Source organism: Lissotriton vulgaris, chromosome 2_1 (genome assembly GCF_964263255.1).
Source record: "Lissotriton vulgaris chromosome 2_1, aLisVul1.2, whole genome shotgun sequence".
Classification (NCBI taxonomy): domain Eukaryota; kingdom Metazoa; phylum Chordata; class Amphibia; order Caudata; family Salamandridae; genus Lissotriton; species Lissotriton vulgaris.
The window spans coordinates 829,575,916-829,599,852 of record NC_141687.1 but is presented as its reverse complement, the minus strand read 5'-3'; the positions used below and the strand labels follow the sequence as shown (position 1 = coordinate 829,599,852).

General features: G+C 47.2%; 1 protein-coding gene across 2 annotated transcripts in view; it reads right to left on the bottom strand.

The window, feature by feature from the left end:
- The window catches only part of YBEY (ybeY metalloendoribonuclease), a 163,949-nt gene that overhangs the window by 15,496 nt on the left and 124,516 nt on the right, over positions 1 to 23,937 (bottom strand). For both annotated transcript variants that reach the window (XM_086956241.1, XM_086956242.1), the window contains one exon: positions 3,407 to 3,538. In XM_086956241.1, coding sequence (XP_086812367.1) covers positions 3,407 to 3,538 — 132 coding nt within the window. The remainder of the gene's footprint in view (positions 1 to 3,406; positions 3,539 to 23,937) is intronic.

The window sequence follows — 23,937 nt, the reverse complement described above, 5'->3', positions numbered from 1 at the left end:
AGTCAGAGTGAACACCAATCTCATAAGCAGCAATTTGCCAGAATACAAATAACCTGTCATTTGATCTCAGATAAACACAGAATTTAAAGGCATGTTTATTTATTGCTCGGACTTTCGCAGCCCACCCAAAATCGGCTGGTGACTCACCAGTAGGTAGTGACCCCCAGTTTGTCACCAATCAGAAAACCACTTATCACTGGAGATAATGTATTAAATATGGTAGCCTAGAAGTCTTTTGTTTTCATGCCATCTACCCTCTATTACACAAATTAGAAGGATCCTTTTCTGCTACAAAATCAATTAAGCAAATTGGCAAACAAAAATAAAACTGAGCTGGAAGGAGCTAGAAGAGCAACAATGGTGAAGCTGGTGAGTATGCACAGGCATCTATTCTCAGGTGTCTAAGTATAGTGCCTGTGGGCTTGATTTAGTTTGGCGGCTGGTTTATTCTATCAAATGTGATGGATATCCCGTCGGCCTTACTGCAAGTGCATTATATCCTATGGCTCATATAATAAGGTGGGCAGCATATCTATCACGGTTGGGACACTGTAACACATCCAACAAACTCTAAATCAGGCCCCAAGTGTTCTCAAAAAGTGTTCCTGTAATGTTCAACAAGAGAATGTTCCAGTAGTGTGACCAGTGGGGAAGTAGTTAAAAGAAAAAATGAGTTGATGAGGTACATTTCCTTACAGGTGGATGGGAAAACAGGGCAAGAAAGGAGGATTAGTAGATTGCGATGAAAGAGCTTAAAAACATCGCAAGTACCTTCATCTCAGAGAAGGATGCTGGAAAAAAAATACGGGGACATTTGAGAGCATTAAAAAAGGACTGGTACAAGGACATAGGAGATCATGGAATCATAAAAACAAGTTACTTATCTGTACACTGTGGTTCTCCAGTATTGATATAGTTTATAGATTCACATGCTTGAATCTTCCCAGTCATCATGGTGGGAGTCCCACGTTAATAGTAAAATAGCAGTACTGAAACATTAGTACAGACCTCCATAGGAAAAGAAACTTCAATTTAGTAACCTTTCAACCTCACTTTATAACATCCATAGTTCTGTCAATCAGAGTAGAGACCTCCGAGTGTCCTTCCCTTACAGGACCACCATACCTCAGATTTCGAGCATGAGTGTATATAAAACTCAGAGGTATGAAATGGTGAGCCAAATCAGGAAGGAGGGAGGGTTGCATGTGAATCTATACAAGATTTCAATAATGGAGAACCACAGTGTATAGTTAAGTAACTTGTTTTTTCTACAGTATTGTACCTTTTATAGATTCACATGCTTGGATCCTACTAGTAAGCAGAACACCAAAACGAAGAAAAGAAATGCGGTGAGTAGGCAAACTATCCCACCAAGATGTTAAATGACATACTGTAAAACAAATACAAGATACAGAAGATCGGGTATATATATTGCAAAGGTAAAAAGAACAGTAAAAACAATACAAAGGAAAAGGAGGCTAAAAGCTGCCTGCCTTCAGCAAAGAGGCATCGTAGTACAGCTTGTCCAACTGCTATATCTGCCTTCTTCTAACCATCAAGGCAGTAATGCTGCGTGAATGTGTGAGCGTTCACCCACGTTGCTGCCATGCAGATATCAGGTAGATAACCTGCAAAAGAGGGCTAAGGATGTAGCAACCTTCCTCGCTGTTGCACTTGCATCTTTGCAGGCAGTGGACCGCCAGCCTTTTCTTGGCAGAAAGCTATTGTTGATGCGACCCAAAATGCAATACTATTATGTATCAAGGCTTGTCCTCTTCGGGGTGCAGAGAAAGATACCATTAGTTCCTTGCAGGTAAAACTTTAAACAGGGCTGGATTTCCAGGGAATGCAAAGCTTTTTCCATTGCTGAGGATGGAGTAGGAAAGAACGTAGGTAAAACTACAGGTTTGTTGAGTTGATAAGTGGAAGGCACTTTAGGTATGAATGAAGGATTGGTACGAAGGATTACCCTGTCCTGCAGAAATGGAAGATAAGGCTCTTTTATGGAGATTGCCTGGATCTCGCTGATACGTCTTGCTGATTTGATGGTCAAGAGAAATGTAACCTTCCAGGAAAGGATCTTCTACTTGCATTTGTAAATAGCCTTGAATGGAGGCCGCATGTGCTGCGACAGCACTGTATTCAGTTGCCAAAGAACTGGAGGATGTTTAACAGGCGGATAAGATCTAAAAAAGTCCCATCATTAACTCTTTGATAAGTCTTTTGGACCCCAGTGAGGATTGATCCGAATGTTGTCTATATCTAGAAATGGAAGCAAGATGGACTTTTATGGAAGAATGCAAAAGTCATTCCTTGGCTAGATGCAGGGCATAAGGCAACACTTGCTCAGGTGTGGAAGAAAAGGGGTGCAATGACCGAGCAGTACACCATGCACATAATCATCTTCATTTTGCTATGTAACACTTCAATGTGGTGAGGAGCCAAGCCACTAAATGAAAAGTGAATTTGTAGATGAAACACTTGGCCCTGGTACATGCAGAGAATATTTTCTTTTGGTGGAAAGGGAAGGACACTCGGAGGTCTCTACTCCTACTGATTGGCTGAACTCTGGAAGTTATAAAATGAAAATTAAATGTTACTAAATTGACGTTTCTTTTCCTATGAGGTCTATACTAATGTTTCTGTACTGCTATTTCACTATTACTGTGGGTCTCTCACCATGAACTGGTAAGATTCAAGCATGTGAATCTATAAAAGATACAATACTGGAAAAAAATCAATGATTACTAGGCGATGGGAGAGTATGCAACAAAACCCAGTGTTTTACCGGGTAGATGAACATGCAAAAGAAAACAGGATTTATAGCAGAGAAGGAGATGGGAGAGTATGCAACACAAAATATGGTTATTACACAGACTGAAGCCATAAGAGAAAAACGTATTAAAAATGTAATTAAGCACAAAGTACACAAATAGAGTTATTGCTTGAAAATGAGGCAACATGCTAAAGATAATGGAGAATGGAGAAGCATAGGACACAATCAGGATTCATACAGAAAGATGGAAAAACGTCATACCAGCATTACCGCAGTGGAGTAGGATAGGGTGGATGAAACACAACTGTGAGATTACTTAACAGGATTATCACCAGGCGATAGTAGAGTAAGGCACACAACTGGTATCTCTGAAGACATTCACTCACAAGTGTGGACAAAAGTACACACTGACTACTACCAAGATAGGTGGTAGTAATGAAACAGATGTTATTATTCAAGACCCATGAACCCCGCAAGCACAAAGGTAGTAAAAAACAGAGAGGAACATTTGCTAGAAAGATACATAATTTACTATACAAGACAAAGGTATTAGTGATAATTGAAAAATTAGGATTCAAATTCTGGGCTTGAGAAGCATAGTCTTAGCGTCTAGTCAATTTGAGAACTTACTGTTAAGACATCATAGAAGTCTTCATTCTGGTCCAGGCATTGTTGATGAATATATTCCACACCAATAAAAATATCCCCCAGGTTGTACTCGTCCCTGAAGGCAGGCTGGGGCAACTCACCAGCTTTCAAAGTCTGCAATCATAGAAATGGGCTGTTAAAATATTGTCAACTAAGCTGATAGGAAATGAGCCAGTTCAGCCCATGGAGCACAGCAAGAGTAGCAAATCAGAAAGGAGTCGTCTCAACACACTGGACCAAGGCCAACTCAGCCCACTGGAGCAGAGCCAGCTTGAAGGAGCAGAAAAATCACACAGTAATTGCTCATTACAAAGTACCACTATCCTTGTTTTCCGCTCAAGGCGATGGGCCTTTTCTACTGTCTGATGACCAAAGAGGAGACTTACATAAACAAATCAAATGCAAATAAATATTTAAGGCAATAATGAGAGGTGTGAGAAGTTTTAAAGAGATTTATTTTCCAATCAATATTTAAGTTTATCTGACTCTTCATTCATTAGTCAAATATCAATAAGGTTACAGAATAGGAAATAGGAAAAAAATAGACTCAATACAGAGCATATTATAGATTGCATACAAAACGCTCTATAAAGGAAAAAGTCCCTATTCTATAAATAAATGTGGCATAAATGTCGGTCAAAACTCAAAGAGTTCAAGAAATATAATACAAGAGTGAGCTTAGCATGAAGCTAAATCAATAATGAATAACTGCAAAATCTCCCATAAAGAGAAATAAGCATAGGACAAAAGAGGCTTGACAAAGCCAGTCAGTCAAAGCATAAAGCTTGGGGTTTTAGAAAATATTCCACATCTAAATCTGCCTTCGCTCTCGTTTCTCCTTCTGAGCCTGTCTGCTGTCTCCCCAGACACTCCCAAAGCCCCTCCTTTCTCTCATTGTAGAACTAAAAATAAGCTCTGCGATTCTGCAAGCATCCTGCTAAAAAAGAATAAGCAAAAGCCCATACCCCTAAGCTACAAACAAGTATATATTTCAGCAAAACATGTGACTTTTGGTCTTCGTACTTTGTCCAATTGAAGTGCAGAAAAACATTGACACACCTCACATCATCAATCAGGTGAGCTCCGTGACACATTTGAATTTTACTTTAAATGATTTAATCTCCTAGCTTCCTGCTAAAGAACTAAACAGAAAACTTTTACTTGAACAAGAAAGTATCATTTAGGCGGAAACTGTGAATACATTTTATAATAATACAGTAGAAAATGTGTGCTTTGCAGTTTCACTCTACGTTATGAAATTAATGAGGCTTTCTTTACACAATTGAATACTTCTAAAAGCAAACTACAAGCCATAAATGAAAAGAAAAGTCTTTCTTTCACTGGAGGAACATGAAAATGCAGACATTCAATTCTTACCTGAAGGACGATACTGGGGCTTCCTAAAAACAAACTAAATCACGAGCTGTGTGTTTTAGCTTTCTATACACTTTCAAATGCGTGTTAATTGAACAATTATATATGCTACTTTGAAAGTTCATAACACATTTACCAAATTAAATGTACATTCTCTAGTGAGGTCAAATCTAAACTAAACACATTTAAATCAAACATGAATTATTTGTGTATGGTTTTACATGGTTCATTAGACTGAAAACATCTGAGCAGCGTGTCAACTAAGGCATGTTTTCACTTCTCCAGCACTAAATGTCTGTGTGACACTTTTTAAATGCAGTTTTATGTCTGAAGCTCAAAGCAGCTACTGTCTCAAATAATGCTTAAATCTATAGGTGATCTTTATGCGCTCCCACTCCATGGAGCAGAGCAAGCATAGCAAATCAGAAAGGAGTTGTCTCAACACACTTGACCGGGGCTAACTCAGCCGACTGGAGCAGAGCCAGCTCATCCCACTAGATCAAAACCAGCTAGGCCTATAGTACAGTCTCCTAATTGGTGGATATTTTAAAATATGCAACTATGATTAAACTTTGAATGGATTTTTACAGTGGCACGTCTGACATGAGTGGATTTAATGCATGCAGAATTCCAACCTCGTATTTTTTCACTTTCTTGATATTCTGTCTTTAATAGATTAATTAATTTTAATCCGCACAAATCAATGCCAGATGTGCAGCCACCACCTCTGTCTAACAAATCTATTGCATCTACTTTACAAATAAAGTTGTTGGCAGTTAGGGAGTCCTTCATTTCGGTCAGAGGGTACAGGATGCTGGCCCATGGTGCATTAACTGATAACCCCTTAAACATAAAACAGATTTAATCTTATGCTCCAAGTAATAGCACTCTGGTATTCATTCTGGAGCTACAGAATGAAAATAAGCCTGGTTGTTCCATTTTCCTATGCAATAAACTATTCTGTAAGATAGCCATCTTTTAATAGTTTTTTTCTGGCCTGGTGCACCGCACTTAGCCTTTTTCCATAAGGATAATTTGATGTCATTACGGCTTTGGCCATAGTCCCAGGAGCAGTAGCATGAAAGAACAGTTTTATGATATAGGAGGCTAGGTTCTAGCTGTAGGTCCCTCAGCCTGACCCACAACTAACGCCTCTATGCTGAATCAAAAGTCTGTGTCGTGTCAGATCAAAGAAGTCATATTATACTTGTTCACCCTTTACCGTGGTATATTTATAGATCACTGATCAACAATCAAAAACTAGGCTTTGAAGTCGGTCTGATTATCACAAACCCCCCAGTCATCCAGCTAGTGCTCAATCCATTTGAAAACTTTTTTTTCAATACATCATAAAGACAGATTGATATGTCCCAGTGGAGATTCCTTTGTCCCTCTACTTCAGAGCAGTGATAACTCCGATACAGGCGTTTACCATCTCATAAAAGTTCAGATTGATGAAGAGCCCTAGGATGCCCAAACTTCATGAGACTATTACCATCTGGAGGATACTAAAGCCAGCAAGGCAAGAGACAAAAGAAGAAAGACAAAGAGAGAGAGAAAAACAAAGAGTATGAGAGATCAAGAAAGAGCGAATAAGCAAGATGAAGATACAAAGAGATAGAGAGAGGTGTTGCCCTTGGGCATTTAACTGGCAAAAGGGAAAATGGGCACTAACCAGATACATACCCTTCACTTAGGTACAGGAACAGGAGCAGAAACTCAACCTAATAAAAAAACAAGCAGGGGGAGCAACTATTGGGCTTCTATGCAATTCTGACAAGAGTATCACAGCAAACTACTTGTAAGGCTAATGTAAAGTTCTGCAGAGACTATTTCCTGTGTGCAATCCGAACCCAGATTTTCCGGGTGTGGGAAAAATTTACCTCTATTTACTGTACATAAAGTCTGTCCTGTAAAATCACCTTGGTAATGGCTACAGTGCAGTATGCCCATTCCCTGGTCCCCACCCGACCCCTTACTAAAGGGTTGGGGAAGCCTGATATGTTCCCTGAGCCAAGCAACATCCTCTACTTTCCTTGAATTATCCTCCCTTCCCACTCCCAGTTGTGCAGCATTCCCCTCACACACATTTACTCAGAGCAGGTCTATGACCTTGGGTCAAAAGTCAGGACACAGGATTGTGTTAATGGCTTGTTTTTAAAATTAAATTGTCCAGTTAGTCCAAATTAAATTAGTTTTATAAGGTAGAAAAGCCCCCTCATTGTTCCTTGGCTTGGTCGAGCTCGGAAAAAAATTTATTCCCTCAAAAGAAATGAATACAGGTCCTCCTGTGTATCACACCAATCTATCTCCTTTTGACCTTACATTTTCGTGTATGGTACGTCCGATTACTATCCGTGCAGGACTCTGGCTGAAGGAACCGGATTTGCATAGTAATTCTCCTTTTTGTGGAGTTTAACTTGTAACAAGGGTGAATATTTGTGGTTAGACACAGCAATTTCAGCCCTCTAGAAGCTCTGCACATATTTACTCCTAACTTGTAATTGAGCCTAGTTGATAATATACAATTAGGACTTACTCTCATATCAGGGCAATAAGAGGAAGAGAGGTGAGATAGCCATGATGATTTTGAGGCAAATATGTGGTAAATAAAAGACTATTTTGTTAAATGCTACACAGAGCAAGAGGTATAAGAAACGTGCCTAGCCTCATTGAGAGAATGGCAGACTAGGATGGAGTATTTAATGCAGCTGGTAAATCTAGATCCAGTAGTGTGGCATTTGTCGGTGTAGTAAACTCCAATTCTGAGTTTCCTATCTCTGAATGAGGCTTCTCCTTCTTATTCATTACAGACTAATGGTGTAACCCAATCAACGTCCAAGGACGGGTTAGGAGTGTGTTTTTTGTGACTGAATGGCAGTTAAAAGATGTACTAGGGTGATTGCTTCACATTCAGAAGGATGTTTGACTCCTTCCTCCCGACTTGAAAGTCTTCCTACATAACGGATGCAATCGTGTTGGACTTTATTGGGATTTTGGATACCCATACGGGCACTTAATTGATTAGGATGCACCTGCGAGTGTTTAACTACGCATTCTCATACAGACTACACAGCAAAAGGAGCTGTGACCTGGTCGCCACTACCAGGTGCCAGATATTGTTTGCCTCTCACACTTCCCCCTGTCCTGAAGAAGACCCGCTAACATAGGTTTTTAATTAACTCTCTACGTTATATGCCAGGTCAAAACATCAACACATACCCCCAATCCTGGGCCTGTACTACATTTTATCACCCAATCCCATCACCAGATGATGCATTTCTGTGCTTACTAAAAATATATAAAAGAATGACGACCTAAAATTGAATTTTAGACAGGCCAAACCACACTGGTGTAAGTATCATTAATGGCCAGTGTTGATTGTGAATTGGTGAAACTACCTTCTTTAAATTGGCTTTACTTTGAAGTCTTTCTTCCTCATTTACTCCACACACAAGTGCTTTTCTGTGCACCCTTTTCCCACGAGCAACCTCCCGTTTTGATATACTGTTATAGATGGTAATGTCCTTACCTTTTGTGTGAATATGAGAATATATAAAACGAAGTTTACCACAGAAAATATAGTGGTTGTTAATTCTTTTTCCCTGGCGCGTACTTAAAAGTATTTCTTTCTTTCTTTTATTTTTTCTTGTGTATTAATTACTTTGTGCTGAACATTTAAGCAACAAAGCAGCTCTATAAATAAATAAATAAATAAATAAATACATAATTAGATAAGCTAATTTTTTCCTTGGCTTGTCAGTGAAAAACATTTGGGACGATTTGTTATTCTGATTATCTTTCTTATTCGGCAGTTCTCATACCAAAATCTGCATGTTTCACTTTACACTGGTTTCCACTCAATCCAAATTAATTTTACAAGTTTTTACCACAAGAAACTGGTCAGGGGAAAACAGAATTGAATGATAAATATTGCACAACTCAGAATTTCGATACCTTAACTCAGAATTGTGCATAATGGCTATTGCTTAAAATGGTGAATGAACAACAGTACAGCAAGAGGAGTCACCTGGAATACCGCTATGAAACCGGGGCAAGGTAAGCCTTTGTATCAAGAATGGGTCGTATGTACAAAAGCAGTCTCTATCGACTTCAAAAATGCTTTTTCATTTGTACAGAGCACTAATTATGTTTCGGTAACATGTTACAGAGTCACAATTTGTGTTTTTGCGATTCGGTATTTGGAAGGGGTGTGTTTAGGGCATCCCTTCCTAATGCTGAATCGCAATGGTATGTATGAATGTTTTGCGACCAAATAACGGTAACAAAACATTCACCTTTTACCAACAACTCAAGGGTGGTGGTTATCATTCACAAATGGGAAGGGGTAAACAGGGGAACCCTTCCCCTTTGTGAATGTTGAAACAAATATATTTTAAGAATAGGCAGTGGTCCAAGGGACTAATGCCTCATCTTAAAAAATGAAACTTCAAAGTTTTTTTTCTTGTTAAACTCCTTAAAAAAAGTTTGGTTTATTAAAAAGCAATCACAGACATGGGGGTCTGCTGACCCCAGCAAGCCACCATCTCTGTGATGGCTCTTATTCTAAATGGGTTGCAAATTGCGACCTACCTCATTAATATTCATGAGGTAGGTCACTTCGACCAAATTAGGAATTGCTGAATGAAACTCAATGGGTTTCATACTTTAGGAAACTGCAATCCCTAAAATATGTACAAATGGCTTATTGTTTCATTAAGGTGACCATTCTGTAAACAATAAGCATAGTTTTAGGTTGCGATAAATGTCCCATAGAGGCAATCAGTGAGACAAACATTCTTCATGAAGGTCATTACAAAATTCCAATGATATTGTGAGATATATTCTATCTCAACAGTATAACACAATATTTCGTACAATGCTAAGTGCAAAGGGTGATCAGAAGGGATAAGTTAAGGAAGATATATTCTTTTCATTTGTTTATCAGTAACCAATGCCAGAATTGCAAATTATACAGGTTTGGAGAGGAAATATGCCTTATGAAGTCCAAATAGAGTATCAATTTTGTGATCTTACTCACCAGATTCATTGGTGGCGCTTTGAATTTTTCATAGTTCCAGGGTCAGCCTCACAGCATAAACTCTAGATGTTATATTCATGAGAATTTTATGTCTTGGTGTGGTAGCTACGATACACCACAAACTTTTTTGAATTGGCTTAAAGTTGCAAACACAAAGGCCTTGCTTATATCGCTAACTCACTGAGCACAACACTCTCAATACAAGATTAACCACCCACGAGCCTTCAAGGATGGCTTACCTTTCGAACAATTTCTCCATAGTATGCAAAATTGTAAATGGGAAAAAAACTATTTCCATGAGGTAAAAACCTAATGTGACAAACGTACGGATAGAGGCTCCCCAACCAGTCTTGTCAAAAGTGCATTGGAAAGGGTATGGTTCTGAACACAATGCCCCCAAAAGGACACAGAAAGTACCACTTTTTGCCGCATCTTTTCATTCTTCTAGTGTTTTAGTCAGGATCATCAAAAAACAAAGGCATTTTGCAATTCAGGTTAACTGGTGTACGAGTGTATTACAAAAAATGCACCACTAGTTTCAAACTACATTACGGCAGGACACAAATGGTCAGACATCACTTGGAAAAGTATTGAGTTGATCATTAAACAGCTTGCAGTGGTTAACGGCCAACTCTCATCCTTTCTAGAATCTAATGGCCAGCTACACAACTTTCCTCTGGCTTCTGGAAAGGTAGAAGTACTGAAACGGCCTTGTTGGAAGTGACTGAATATATTGAAGAACACCTGGACTGTGGTCGGTCTGTGATGGTGGCTATGTTGGTCCTATCTGCAGCATTCGATGCAGTCTCACATGCCACCCTTCTGAATAGACTTAGTGCGGCAGGCATACAATGCACAGCATTTTTTCCTGATACAGTCGTTTCTGGTCAATTATTATTATTATTATTATTATTATTATTATTATTTATTTTTATAAAGCGCATAGTCACCCGGAAGTATCCCAGCGCTGAGGAACCTAAGAGACATGACTGAGGACTGAGTTAACGGGAGGAGCATAAGGGCTAGGGGAAAAGATGTGTTTTTAATCGTTTCCTGAAACGGAGGTAGTGGGGTTCCAGACGAAGATCTCGTGGGAGGGAGTTCCAAAGACGGGCCGCATGAACCGCGAACCGTCTTCCTCCTGATCGTGCTTTCCTAAACCTTGGGGCATTGATAAGGTTTTCTGCATTAGAGCGAAGGGTTCTTGTGGCTATGTAAGGGGTAATGAAGTTTCGGAGAATTGGAGGGCCTTGGTTATTCAGGGTTTTGTGCACCAAACACAGGGCTTTAAATTTAATTCTCTCCCTTATGGGGAGCCAATGCAGGAGTTTGAGGGCAGGCTTGGCCGAAGATCTGGCCGGGGTGTTGGTAATGATCCGAGCAGCGGTGTTCTGGATCCTCTGCAATTTAGTCAATGTTGCTTCCGGTGCACCCAAATAGATCGCATTACTATAGTCCAGTCTAGATATAATAAGACCCTGGACTAAAAGTTTTTGCGATTTCGGAGGAAGAAGGGGCAGGACTTTCCTCAAGGATTTAAGCAGACCGAAACAGGTCCCTACGACCTTTTTTGCTTGTGGGGCGAAAGAGAGCTCCGAGTCGATCCAGACACCCAAGCTTTTTACCTCTGTCTTTGGGTCTGGGGGGGGACCTAGACATGTTGGCCACATGTCCAACGGAAATGAGGTTCCTTTTGGGCCGAGTACAAGGACCTCGGTTTTTGCCCCGTTTAATTTTAGCGCTGATGTATTCATCCAGTGATGGACCTGCGTGAGGCAGTTAAGGAGATCGGCTTTCTGTTGTTGAGGGTGGGACAACGACACCACTAATTGGGTGTCATCAGCGTAGTTGATGACACTCACTCCGAAAGGGGTAATGACTTCCTCCAATGTGGACATATATATGTTAAATAATGTAGGGCTCAGGGAGGAGCCCTGAGGCACACCACATTGGAGGGGCATTTCGGAGGAGCGGGCGTCTTTCTCCCAGATCTGATAGGATCGTTGTGTCAAGAAGGATGAGAGCCAGGATATGGCTGTGCCTTCTAGACCAACTTTTGCCAGCCTTTCGATGAGGAGCTGGTGGTCCACGGTGTCGAACGCTGCACTAAGGTCGAGGAGGATCACTGCCACTGATCCTCCACCATCTAGCAGCGTTCTGGCTTCCTCTACCGCCGCCAGGAGGGCGATGTCCGTGCCCTGTCCTGGTCGAAAGCCCGTCTGGGAGTTTTTTAGCTTGTTGTTGGCTTCTAAATACTCTGAGAGTTTCTTATTGATGAGTTTTTCCGCAATTTTGCTTACTCCTGGGAGTAAGGAAATGGGCCGATAATTTGCCAGGTTATCAGGGTCCAGAGTGGGTTTCTTTAATAAGGCCTTTACCACTGCCTTCTTCCAACTCTGGGGCACAACTCCCTGTTGAAGTGACGTATTGATCAACTGGGTGAGGGCGGGGATGATGGAAGGGGCTACCTCTTTAAGCATCCGAAGAGGAGCAGGGTCTCTAGGGGAGCCACTTTTCATAGAGTTAAGCGTTGTTTGCACTTCATCTGAGGTGACCTGGCCCCATGTGGATAGGCCGGTGAGAGAAGTCGAATGAGGAGAAACGGTTTCTTCCCTCGGGTGCAAGGGGGGAATTGAATCCAGGATTAATTGTATTTTGTCCTGAAAAAAGTTAGCCAGTTGTTGGCATCTCTCTTGATCGGCTATAGGGTCAGAGGGGGGTCCATGATCTTGTACTGGTGGTTTTGAAAGTTCTTTCAATAGATCCTAGTGGCTCTTTCTTCATCCTTTCTCATCCCACCCTAAGTCTCTTCCATTTTGGGTCACTCAGGGCTCAGCTCCGAGTCCTACTTTGTTCAATCTTTATTTAGCATCTACTGGGCAAGCTCATTAAGGACTGTGAAGGGTGTGAAGGTGGTGTTTTATGCAGACAACACCCAACTACTATTGCCATTCCAGCAACACTCGGACTCCACCTTCAATAAGCTCAAGCAATATTTAAAGGAAGTCGTTGGTTTGATGGATGCCAATTTTCTCAAATTGAACTTTGAAAAAACTGAAGTTCTTTGCTTTGGTTTTTGTGGCCCACCCCCTCCTAGTCTTTGGTGGTCTGAGGAAAGGAATCCACCCCCAAGTCCTGTTTCCACAGCTAGAAAAATTGTAATTGTATTTGATTCAAGTCTCTCTTTCTCCATCAATCTGCTTCGCAGAACGCACATCGCATAAGACATTTCTGCATTTGATCCCAGAGGATACACATAAGACAGTGGTCCACTTGCAGAAAACTTCACACTTAGACTATGCAAACAGTCTGTATCTGGGCTTTCCTGCCTTTCTAATTCATAGACTTCAAATGGTCTAAAATGCAGCAGCTAGATTGATCCAAAGAGTTCCTTATTAGCAGACTATATCCCCTCATCTTAAACAACTTTATTAGCAGTCTGTCAAAAAGAAAATTTAATTCAAAGCCATTACTCTTGTGCACAGTGCCTTTGTGGGGAAGGGTCCCGCCTACTTTAGAAACAGACTTTGCCCATATATGCGGTGTTGAGCACTTAGGTTGAAGAATCTTCTATTCTTGCAAGTCCCAACTTTCTATAGGGCCAGACAGGGAGGAAGATCCTTTTCGGTTCCGAAATCTAAACTATGGAATGCGCTCCCATTAGGCCCTGCAGAGCCACCTCAGTTCAACATTCAAGAAGGATCTGAAAACCTCTCTTTTTGAAAAAAATTAGCCTTATCGCACTTACTTGTTTTCAGTGTTCAATCTCCATTTGTAGCACCGGGACGCTTCAGGTTAAAGCGGGTGTGTGCTATATAAATGTTCTTTGATCGATAAATTGAGTGGTGACATTATTCAAAGAGTGAAGAAATTAAGAATCTAATTGGATGTCATGTTGGAACTTAAAATCAATGATTTCAATACCACTGAGGAATGGAACAATATAATTACAACTTAGGTTTAAAATTATGGACTCTCTATGCTCTTCCATGAAAATTTGCATATCGCATATCCAAAACTGTTTGCCATGAACTGGCCGATGATACAACATTGTGGAAGAAAATGTCTAGACTATAAGGCTCGTTGGGCGAGCACTTTTATATCAACTGCTGTTTTTAGTGACTTATGTTAGTCTTTTTTTAATATCCATGAACTTTGAAAACTATGGCCCTCATTAAGAGTTGGCTGGACTTAACTGGGAAAATATTGGAGGGCAGTCATTACATTTATGGTCGGTTCTCCGCTGCAAAGTCCAGCCATTACGAGTTTAACCCCGAAATAGGGAATTACTGTTCACACCCTAATTTACTCTGTGTTTTACCCCTTCCAGGGGAAAAAAGAGCACATTTTATGATGAGCAGATAGAAAGTGTATGATGGACTGCCAGACTGTGGGTGAAGGGTGATGAAGAAATATTGCTACAGAATGTTTCAGACCCAAGAATTACAGACCCTGACACACTTCTAATTTCAACTTGCTTTATTTCACTCTGGATGAAAAACCAACCTGAATTAAGGCTTTTGGATTTTTGTATTTTAATTTTGTTTGGATTTGCCTTCATAATTTTTTCATCTTGAATAGTTCCCTTATTCTTCTGCGTGTATTGTGCTTCTGCCATATTTGTTTCACCTTGCGGTGGCGTGCAACTACGTGTCACGTTTTTCCCTAGGAGATACTGACATTCTGTTAGCTTCCTCCTGAATCAGTGAAAACAGTGGCATCATTCACTGAAGGCTTGCAGTTACTGTTTCAAATTAAAGTTACATTAACTTTCAATATTTATTTAGTACATCGTCATCTTTTCCAGTTGTCAAAGTGTCACTCATTACCAGATCCTAAGAAACTCAGGATACATATCACCATGTACGTAACTTTAAGATTTCTGTCCTGATGTTAAAAACATTCAAACCACAACATTTCCATAGGCCAGAGCATGGAGTAAAGTCATTGAGTGTACACCAACATACCATTTCAAAACATACATATTAAAACATCCCACGATATGCCAAAACATCCCACGATATGCCATGTATTTTCCCCATACCTTTGCATGCTTTTTGGGGCATCCCCAAGCTGTGTACGCATCTCTCTCCTGAGTGGCACACCAATCCGTTGCTCGTTTCCAGGGAACTATCGGAGAGTGCAACCTCCACCATTTAGCAATATCTCTCTTTGCAAATGCCACATCAATCCCCAGCAGCGTCCTGTCCCCAATGGGGTCACAACACCCTCCAGGTCTCCCAACAGAACAAGCACAGGGGAGCAATCGATGGGCCTTCCAAGCACCCTGGACATGATGTCAAGTATCCTACCCCAGTATCCCGTGATCACTGGACATACCCACACCATGTGATAGAAGTGAGGCGGTGCCCTCGAACAGCGCCAGCCTACCGGCGACTCTAGTACATCTGCACGCCAAATCCGTTCTGGCATCTTATGGGTCATGTATAAGTAGTGCAGCAGAATGAGCTGAAGTCTCGAAGTAATGATCTGCGCCCTAAGTGCCATTCAGGAGTCACTCCACTCAGAATAATTTAGGGTCCTCGCCCTTCGTTCACATCGGGTCTCAAGTAGCATAAATACATCTTGTTAGACGGGACCTGGAGGGTTGGCCGAGGACAAGGGGAGAGGTCTCCGGGGAGAGCCGTCTCCTAGCGATCGTACAGACAAGTAACTTCCCCCCCACAGATGGACACCACACAAAGATAAGGTTAACGCTTTTATATGCAGTTCCGGAAGTACGGTAATACGGTACAGTGAGATCAGGATACGAGGATCCTCTCAATTCTAGTCTCTGGCAGGGAAAGGGGGTAGCGGGACAGTCTTGTTACCAATCTGGTATTGAGGTGGAAGGATGATAGCTCACAATCCTCGAGCTCGGCGTTCTGGAGGGTCGGGCCGCGGCAGCGCCAGCAGGTCCCAAGGAGGTCGTAGATAGCAACGGGCCGCGGCAGCGCCAGCAGGTCCCGACGAAGATGGAGGTTGCAAGGGGCCGCGGCAGCGCCAGCAGGTCCCGACGAGGACGTAGGATGCAAAGGGCCGCGGCAGCGCCAGCAGGTCCCTACGAGGATGAAGGTTGCAGAAGGCCGCGGCAGCACCAGCAGGCAGGACGACAGTTCACAAGGCAGGGCTGCGGCAGCGCCAGCAGTCCGTCAAGGATGAGTTCTTCACGGTGTCTCTCGACTCCAGGATACCACTGCCTTCCTGCTCTGGAGCTGCCTCAGTTATAGGTCTGGCGCCCTTTGATGTCCGGACCCTCGCACTTGGAGGTCGGGAGGTCCGGGATGAGGGAGTCCAGACACCCAGCAGGGGGGTGGAGCCAGCGCCCGGGGAGGCTGGGGGCGATCGGCACCTGACGGGGGAGAGCCATCGACACTCCTCTCTCCCATTGACCTGCCAAGTGGTCCGTTCACCTCCTGGGTGGATGGTGGTGCCGGGATGTCGGGGCCCGGCCAGGCCCAGGGTTGGGGTCGAGCTGAGGCCACGCGGCCTCGTGGTGCAGGGTCCAAGATGGCAGCTGGGCCCGGGCAATGGTGCTGACGGTGGCCCGGGCCAGTGATACAGAGATGTTCGGGGGCAGGCGTCCCGTAGGGGACGGGTTGCGGGTTGCTTCTGAGGGTAGCACCTGGAGAGCCGGTGTCCGGGCTCCGTCATGCGGGGAGGGAGCGAACCCTTCCTGGGGCCTGTCCAACATGCGTCCCCCCCAGCTGAAGGCGGGGAGATTCACCCATCCTCTTGGGGACTCTCCTCGTCGAGGCGGAAAAAGCATGACAGGCCATCCGCGTTGGCGTGGTCTTGGCCAGGGCGATGCTCCACCGTGAAGTCCATCCCCTGCAGGGAGATGGACCAGCGCAACAGTTTGGGATTCTCCCCCCGCATCTGCATTAACCATTGCAGGGGGCGATGATCTGTTTGTACCCGAAAGTGGGTACCGAAGAGGTAGGGTCGGAGCTTCTTGAGGGCCCACACTACTGCAAAGGCCTCCCGCTCGATAGTACTCCAGCGCTGTTCTCGGGCCAGCAGGCGTCGGCTGATGAAGGCCACTGGTTGGTCGACTCCCTCGGGGTTCAGTTGGGAGAGGACGGCCCCAATGCCATGGTCTGAGGCATCAGTCTGGACGATGAACTCCCGACTGTAGTCGGGGGCCTGGAGCACAGGGGCGGTGCACATGGCGGCCTTCAGCTTCTCGAAGGCCGCTTGACAGTCTGGGGTCCAGTTGACTGTTTTTGGGTGTTTCTTGGATGTGAGTTCCGTGAGGGGCCCCACAATGCTGCCATAGTCCTTCACAAACAGCCGGTAGTATCCGGTGAGCCCCAAGAAGGCTCGTACCTCGGCTTGGGTGACGGGGGGCTGCCAGGACTGGATGGCAGCGATCTTGAGCTGGAGAGGGGCCACCAGACCGCTCCCCACTTGGTGCCCGAAGTAGGTCACGGACCCCTGGCCAATTTGGCACTTGCTGGCCTTGATTGTGAGGCCGGCTCGTTGAAGGGCCTGCAGGACCTCTCGGAGGTGGCGGAGGTGGTCTGACCAGTGGCGGCTGTATACCGCGATATCGTCCAGGTAGGCGGCGCTGAATTCTTCGAGGCCCGCCAATACCTGGTTCACAAGTCGTTGAAAAGTGGCTGGAGCGTTTTTCATGCCGAATGGCATCACTGTGAAATGATAGTGTCCATCCGGGGTGGAGAAAGCGGATTGTTCTTGGGCCCTGGGGGTGAGGCCGATCTGCCAGTAGCCCGCTGTCAGGTCGAAGATGCTTAGGTAGCGGGCAGCCCCCATGCGGTCAACCAGTTCATCTGCTCGGGGGATGGGATGAGCGTCGGTTCGGGTGACAGCGTTCAGACCCCGATAATCGACGCAGAATCGGAGCTCGGGGGTGGTGCCCGGGGCAGCCGCTTTGGGGACCAGTACGACTGGGCTGGCCCAGGGGCTGTCTGATGGCGCGATGACTCCGAGTGTGAGCATTTTGGAGACTTCTTCTTGGATGCAGGCGCGCACCCGGTCTGGTACTCGGTACGCCCGGTGTCGGATAGGGGGACTGTCCCCGGTGTCCACGTCGTGAAGGCACCAGGGGGTGACCCCGGGGGTGAGGGAAAACAGGTTTGCAAATTGCAGCAGGAGGGCCCGACAGTCCTGGCGCTGCTCCGGGGTCAGGGCATCGGAGAGTCGGGCCCCGTCCACCGAACCATCTTTTTCACGGGCCCTCAGTAGGTCAGGGAGGGCCTCGGAGTCTTCTTCCGCCCCACTGTCTGTAGCCATCAGTAGGCTGAGCTCCGAGCGCACGAAGTGTGGCTTGAGTCTGTTGGCGTGGAGGACCCGGAGGGGGCTCCGGGGGGACTCCATGTCGATGAGATAGGTGACAGGGCCCTTGCGTTCGACCACCTTGAAGGGTCCTGTCCATTTGTCTTGCAAGGCACAAGGCTCGGTGGGGGACATCACCCATACCTGCTGACCAGGCTCGAACTCGATGGAGGAGGCATGTTGATCGTACCATTTCTTCATGTCCTCCTGACTGGCCTCAAGATTGGCTTTAGCGATCTCCCTGAATCGCCTGGTCTGGTTGCGGAGGGTCAGGAGGTACTTATAGACGTCTGGAGGGGTTTTCAGGGGGGCCATTTCCCATTCTTCTTTAACTAGGCTGAGGGGCCCTCGGACAGGGTGTCCGTACAGGAGCTCGAAGGGACTGAAGCCGAGGGACTTCTGGGGGACTTCTCGGTAGGCGAAGAGGAGGCACGGGAGTAGTACGTCCCACTGGCGGCGTAGGGGCTCCTCCAGCCCCATGATCATCCCCTTGAGAGTGCGGTTGAACCGCTCGACCAGTCCGTTTCCTTGCGGGTGGTAGGGGGTTGTGAATCGGTAGGTGACTCCGCACTGCTGCCAGAGGGATTTCATATATTTGGAAATAAAGTTCGTGCCCCTGTCGCTGACGACCTCCCGGGGGAAGCCCACTTGAGAGAAGATCCCCATTAAGGCTCGGCCTACCACTGGTGCTGTCACAGTTCGAAGGGGAACGGCCTCGGGATAGCGGGTGGCGTGGTCCACCAGGACCAGGATGAATCGGTGCCCTTGTGCTGTTCGGGGGTCCAGGGGCCCCACAATGTCTATTCCCACCCTTTCGAACGGGGTGGTGACGACGGGGAATGGTTGCAGGGGTGCCTTGAGTTTTCGGCCGCTCTTCCCGCTGGCCTGGCAGGTGGGGCAGGCCCGGCAGTGGTTGGAGACGTCATTTCGCATCTTTGGCCAGTAAAAGTGGGTTACCAGGCGGGTGTAGGTTTTGTCTTGCCCCAGGTGCCCAGCCAGGGGGACATCATGTGCCAAGTTCAAAAGGAAGTCTCTGAAGCGGAGGGGCCCCACCAGCACCCGACTGGCCCCCAATTCCGCGATTCTTTGCTCGCTGTACAGTAGGTCATTGTCCCAATAGATCCAGTGGGCCCCTGCGGTGTCTCCCGCGCTCTGGGCGAGTGCTTGCTGTCGGAGTCCCTCGAGGGAGGGACAGGTCTTTTGCTCCTGCCGGAATTGTTCCTGGGTGGGCCCCCCCTCTTGACGCCACTGAGCCAGGTCTGGAAGGTCTTGGGGCTGAGCGGGCCCTTCTTGGGTTGGTTCCGGGGGGTCAGTATGGACGGTGTCTTCCTCTGGAGTGATCGGGGGAGGAGGTGCTGGCCATTCGGGTTCTTCGGGTCTGGGGATGGCGCGGGCGGCCATGGACCGGGTTGTTACGGACACCCAGTCCGGGAGGCTCAACATCCCCAGGTGCTCTCTTCTTTCAACGGCCGCCCACGGGGAACTCTCAAGATCGTTCCCCAGGAGGCAGTCCACGGGGGCATCATCGCGGACAGTCACTTTTAGCATGCCGGACACTCCTCCCCATTCGAAGGGGACGCAGGCCATCCGACACAGGCTCTCAGAATTGTCGGCCGATCGGACGGGGCAAAGGACGTTTGGCAGGATTTGTTCTGGGGTCACCAGGTGACAGCGGACGGCCGTCACACTGGCCCCCGTGTCACGCAGGGCTTCGGCCTTGCACCCATTTATGTTCACCCACTGGCTGTATTTTCTGGTGTTGGCGGGTAGGGGGACCCGCGGGATCATGTCTCTTCCCCCTAGGCAAGCTAGGACCATGGCGGCAGGTTCCCATTCAGGCTGCTCCTGCTCGTACTCTTCATGCTCTTCGAAGATTTGCTCTTCTCCCAGGGCGGCGGCGGCGACCTGGCGGGGCCCGGGAGTCTGGTTCTTTGGGCAGTTCGGGTCGCTTGCATAGTGGCCGACTCGCTGGCACCGGTGGCAAGTAACGTTGGCTCGGAACCCCGGGCGTATCGGGGGGTTTCCCCGACCGGCCGGGGGCGGGGTGGTGTTGGCGGGAGCTGCCGGGACGGCATCTCTGCCCCGGCCCTGGCCTCCTCCTCCTCCTCGGGGACGATGGTGACCTTGGCTGGTTCTGTTCTGCTCGTTTGGCCCACTCCGGGCCACTCGGGTGCTTTCCCATCGGTCAGCCTCAGCGGCGAGCTGCCGCTGTTCAGTCAATTTACTGTTGAGGAGGTGCTGCCTGAGCTCCACAAAGCAGTTGTTGGAAAGGTGCTCCCACACAATGAGGTTGAACAGTTGCTCGTAAGTAGTTACGTGGCTCCCCTTTATCCATCCCTCGAAGGCTCGGCTGAAATAGTTCACATATTCTACCCAAGTCGTACCCGGGATCCGTGTGCAGTCGCGGAACCTCTGGCGGTACATCTCGGGCGTGAGTCCATATCGAGTGAGGAGAGCGGCCTTCATGTGGTCATAGGACGTCATCTGATGGTCCGGGAGCTGCAGCAGGGCATCGCGGCCTTCATTGACGAACCTCCCCCATAGACCGGCTCCCCAGTCACTTCGATCGATCCGGTGGGAGGTCATGGCGATCTCGTAGGCCTTGAACCACTGTTGTATGTCGTCGTTCCGATAGTATTCTCGGACGACATCTTTAGGGATGTGGACCTTTGGTTCTGTAGCGCCTGGGGTGCGCGGTTGTTCGGGCACCCCTAGTTCTTTGTTCTGTTTCCGCATATCTATCTCTGCGAGCTTGCGCTCGTGTTCGTATGCCAGTCTTTTCTCTTCGAGTTCTCTTTGTCTTTGCTTTTCTTCCCGCTCTTCTCGGAGCCGTAAGTGTTCTAAGTTCATCTTTTGTTCTGCCAGTTTCAGTTCTCCGTCCAACTTGAGCCGTGCCAATTCGTGGAGTCTGCTTTTTTCTCGTTCTTGGATCTCTTCCCGGGAGAGACCCGCTCTTCTTTCTTCGGTCGGAGTGGTGTTTGTCTCTGGTGCTTCGACGTTTTGGTCCCGGGGTCTGGCGGTACCTGTTTCTGCCCAAGATTCTAGGGCGTGTTTGAAGTCCTCTTTCGTGCTCAGACCGGTGGTAGCAATGCCTAGTTCTATGCAAAATTGTTTTAGCTCTCGATGGCTGTACTCTTCTAGTTTTTCCATCTGGAATTTCTCTGTGGATCCGCTCTCTTTGGTTGACATTGTGGTTTAGTCGTGGGGTGAGTTACTCTCTGTACGATTACGCGTTGGTTCTGATCGCGCCGCTGGCCACCAATGTTAGACGGGACCTGGAGGGCCGGCCGAGGACAAGGGGAGAGGTCTCCGGGGAGAGCCGTCTCCTAGCGATCGTACAGACAAGTAACTTCCCCCCCACAGATGGACACCACACAAAGATAAGGTTAACGCTTTTATATGCAGTTCCGGAAGTACGGTAATACGGTACAGTGAGATCAGGATGCGAGGATCCTCTCAATTCTAGTCTCTGGCAGGGAAAGGGGGTAGCGGGACAGTCTTGTTACCAATCTGGTATTGAGGTGGAAGGATGATAGCTCACAATCCTCGAGCTCGGCGTTCTGGGGGGTCGGGCCGCGGCAGCGCCAGCAGGTCCCGAGGAGGTCGTAGATAGCAACGGGCCGCGGCAGCGCCAGCAGGTCCCGACGAAGATGGAGGTTGCAAGGGGCCGCGGCAGCGCCAGCAGGTCCCGACGAGGACGTAGGATGCAAAGGGCCGCGGCAGCGCCAGCAGGTCCCTACGAGGATGAAGGTTGCAGAAGGCCGCGGCAGCGCCAGCAGGCTGGACGACAGTTCACAAGGCAGGGCTGCGGCAGCGCCAGCAGTCCGTCAAGGATGAGTTCTTCACGGTGTCTCTCGACTCCAGGATACAACTGCCTTCCTGCTCTGGAGCTGCCTCAGTTATAGGTCTGGCACCCTTTGATGTCCGGACCCTCGCACTTGGAGGTCGGGAGGTCCGGGATGAGGGGGTCCAGACACCCAGCAGGGGGGTGGAGCCAGCGCCCGGGGAGGCTGGGGGCGATCGGCACCTGGCGGGGGAGAGCCATCGACACTCCTCTCTCCCATTGACCTGCCAAGTGGTCCGTTCACCTCCTGGGTGGATGGTGGTGCCGGGATGTCGGGGCCCGGCCAGGCCCAGGGTTGGGGTCGAGCTGAGGCCACGCGGCCTCGTGGTGCAGGGTCCAAGATGGCGGCTGGGCCCGGGCAATGGTGCTGACGGTGGCCCGGGCCAGTGATACAGAGATGTTCGGGGGCAGGCGTCACGTAGGGGACGGGTTGCGGGTTGCTTCTGAGGGTAGCACCTGGAGAGCCGGTGTCCGGGCTCCGTCATGCGGGGAGGGAGTGAGCCCTTCCTGGGGCCTGTCCAACACATCTGGGGAACAAACTACAAGAGAGTCATAAATCTGTGAGATCCCCTTCGCCTCAATGGGTCCCATAAGGATTTGTGAGTCCAGAAGGCTGCATTCAGGAACATTTCTGAGAGAACTGCATGGCGCAATTGCAGGTTTCTAAAAAACTGCGACCTATGTAAGCCAAACTCTTCCTTCAACATCTGATAGGACTTTCCCCTGCCACACGTCACCCACCTTGGAGATTACAATCCTATTCCAGCAACTAAATCCCACTGGGGAAGAGGCCTAGTGCAAGCAACCACCCACTCACCCACCCACCCACCCACCCATAGGGGTCTCGCAAGAGTAACCCGCTGATACCAACCTGTCCATCACAGTGCCATAGACAAGGTCCCAAGAACCATCCTTGTAGACCCGGAGCAGATGGGAGGGAATAGGAATGCCATGAAACAGCCCCTCAATCTTTTCTAGGCCCATACCAGCCGAAACACCAGACCCACCCCAACCCCCTACACTCAGCCTATCATGACCACCACGAACTGGGCCGCCCAGTAATAGATGCGCAAGTGGCGTGAGCCGCAAGTGGAGTGCATTTCCAATAAGCTATTCAGGGAGGTCGATTAAGCCATAAGGAGGCCCAGACTTTGCCCTGCACATGGCACCACTACAGCTGTAGCAAAAGCAAGGGATAACTTTGTAGTGTGTATAATATGTGGGGGAGGGCAATCATCCTAAACAGTGCAGTGCGGCCCAGGAGATTAAGCCCACTGCGTAAGGTTGGTCGTTAATTGCGACAATAAGGGTTGGATATTCAGGCTCCAGGTTAGACCCTGTTACAGAGCTATGTACAGCTCCAAGTAGCTGAAAATCAATCTGCGCAAGGTGAGCTATGCTGACCATTCTGCTTCAAACAGTGAGGGGAACAAAGACGGATTCAGGCCAGTTAACAGTAAGCCTGATGCATTTTCCTATAGGCCAAGTGTAGAAAGTGCCCTTTTGACATGGTTACTGACCACTTTTTGTCTGGTATAGGGGCAACTTTGGCTGAGAGTATACTGGGGTCCTGCTAACCAGTTCCCCAGTACCAATGTTCTTTCCCTAAAACTGTATGATTGAGCCACAATTGGCACCCTTTAGGATCTCTAGTAAGTGGTACCCTTGGTGCCTAAGGCCTTGGTACTAAAGAAGATCCCCAAGGGCTGCAGCACGAATTGTGGCACCCTAAGGAACCCCTCACCAAGCTCATGCAAATTGCCATTGCAGCCTGCATGTCTTGGTGCAGAGAGAACAGATGAGTCAACATGGCACACATCCCTGTGCAACAAAAAAATGCCATGTACCACGGTGTGCACAGCATCTGAATTTCCCTACAGCATAAATCTAAATATATACTTATTGTACAGTCTCAATTTGTAATCTTTGTTCAAACAGCAAAGTAGTTCGACCTTT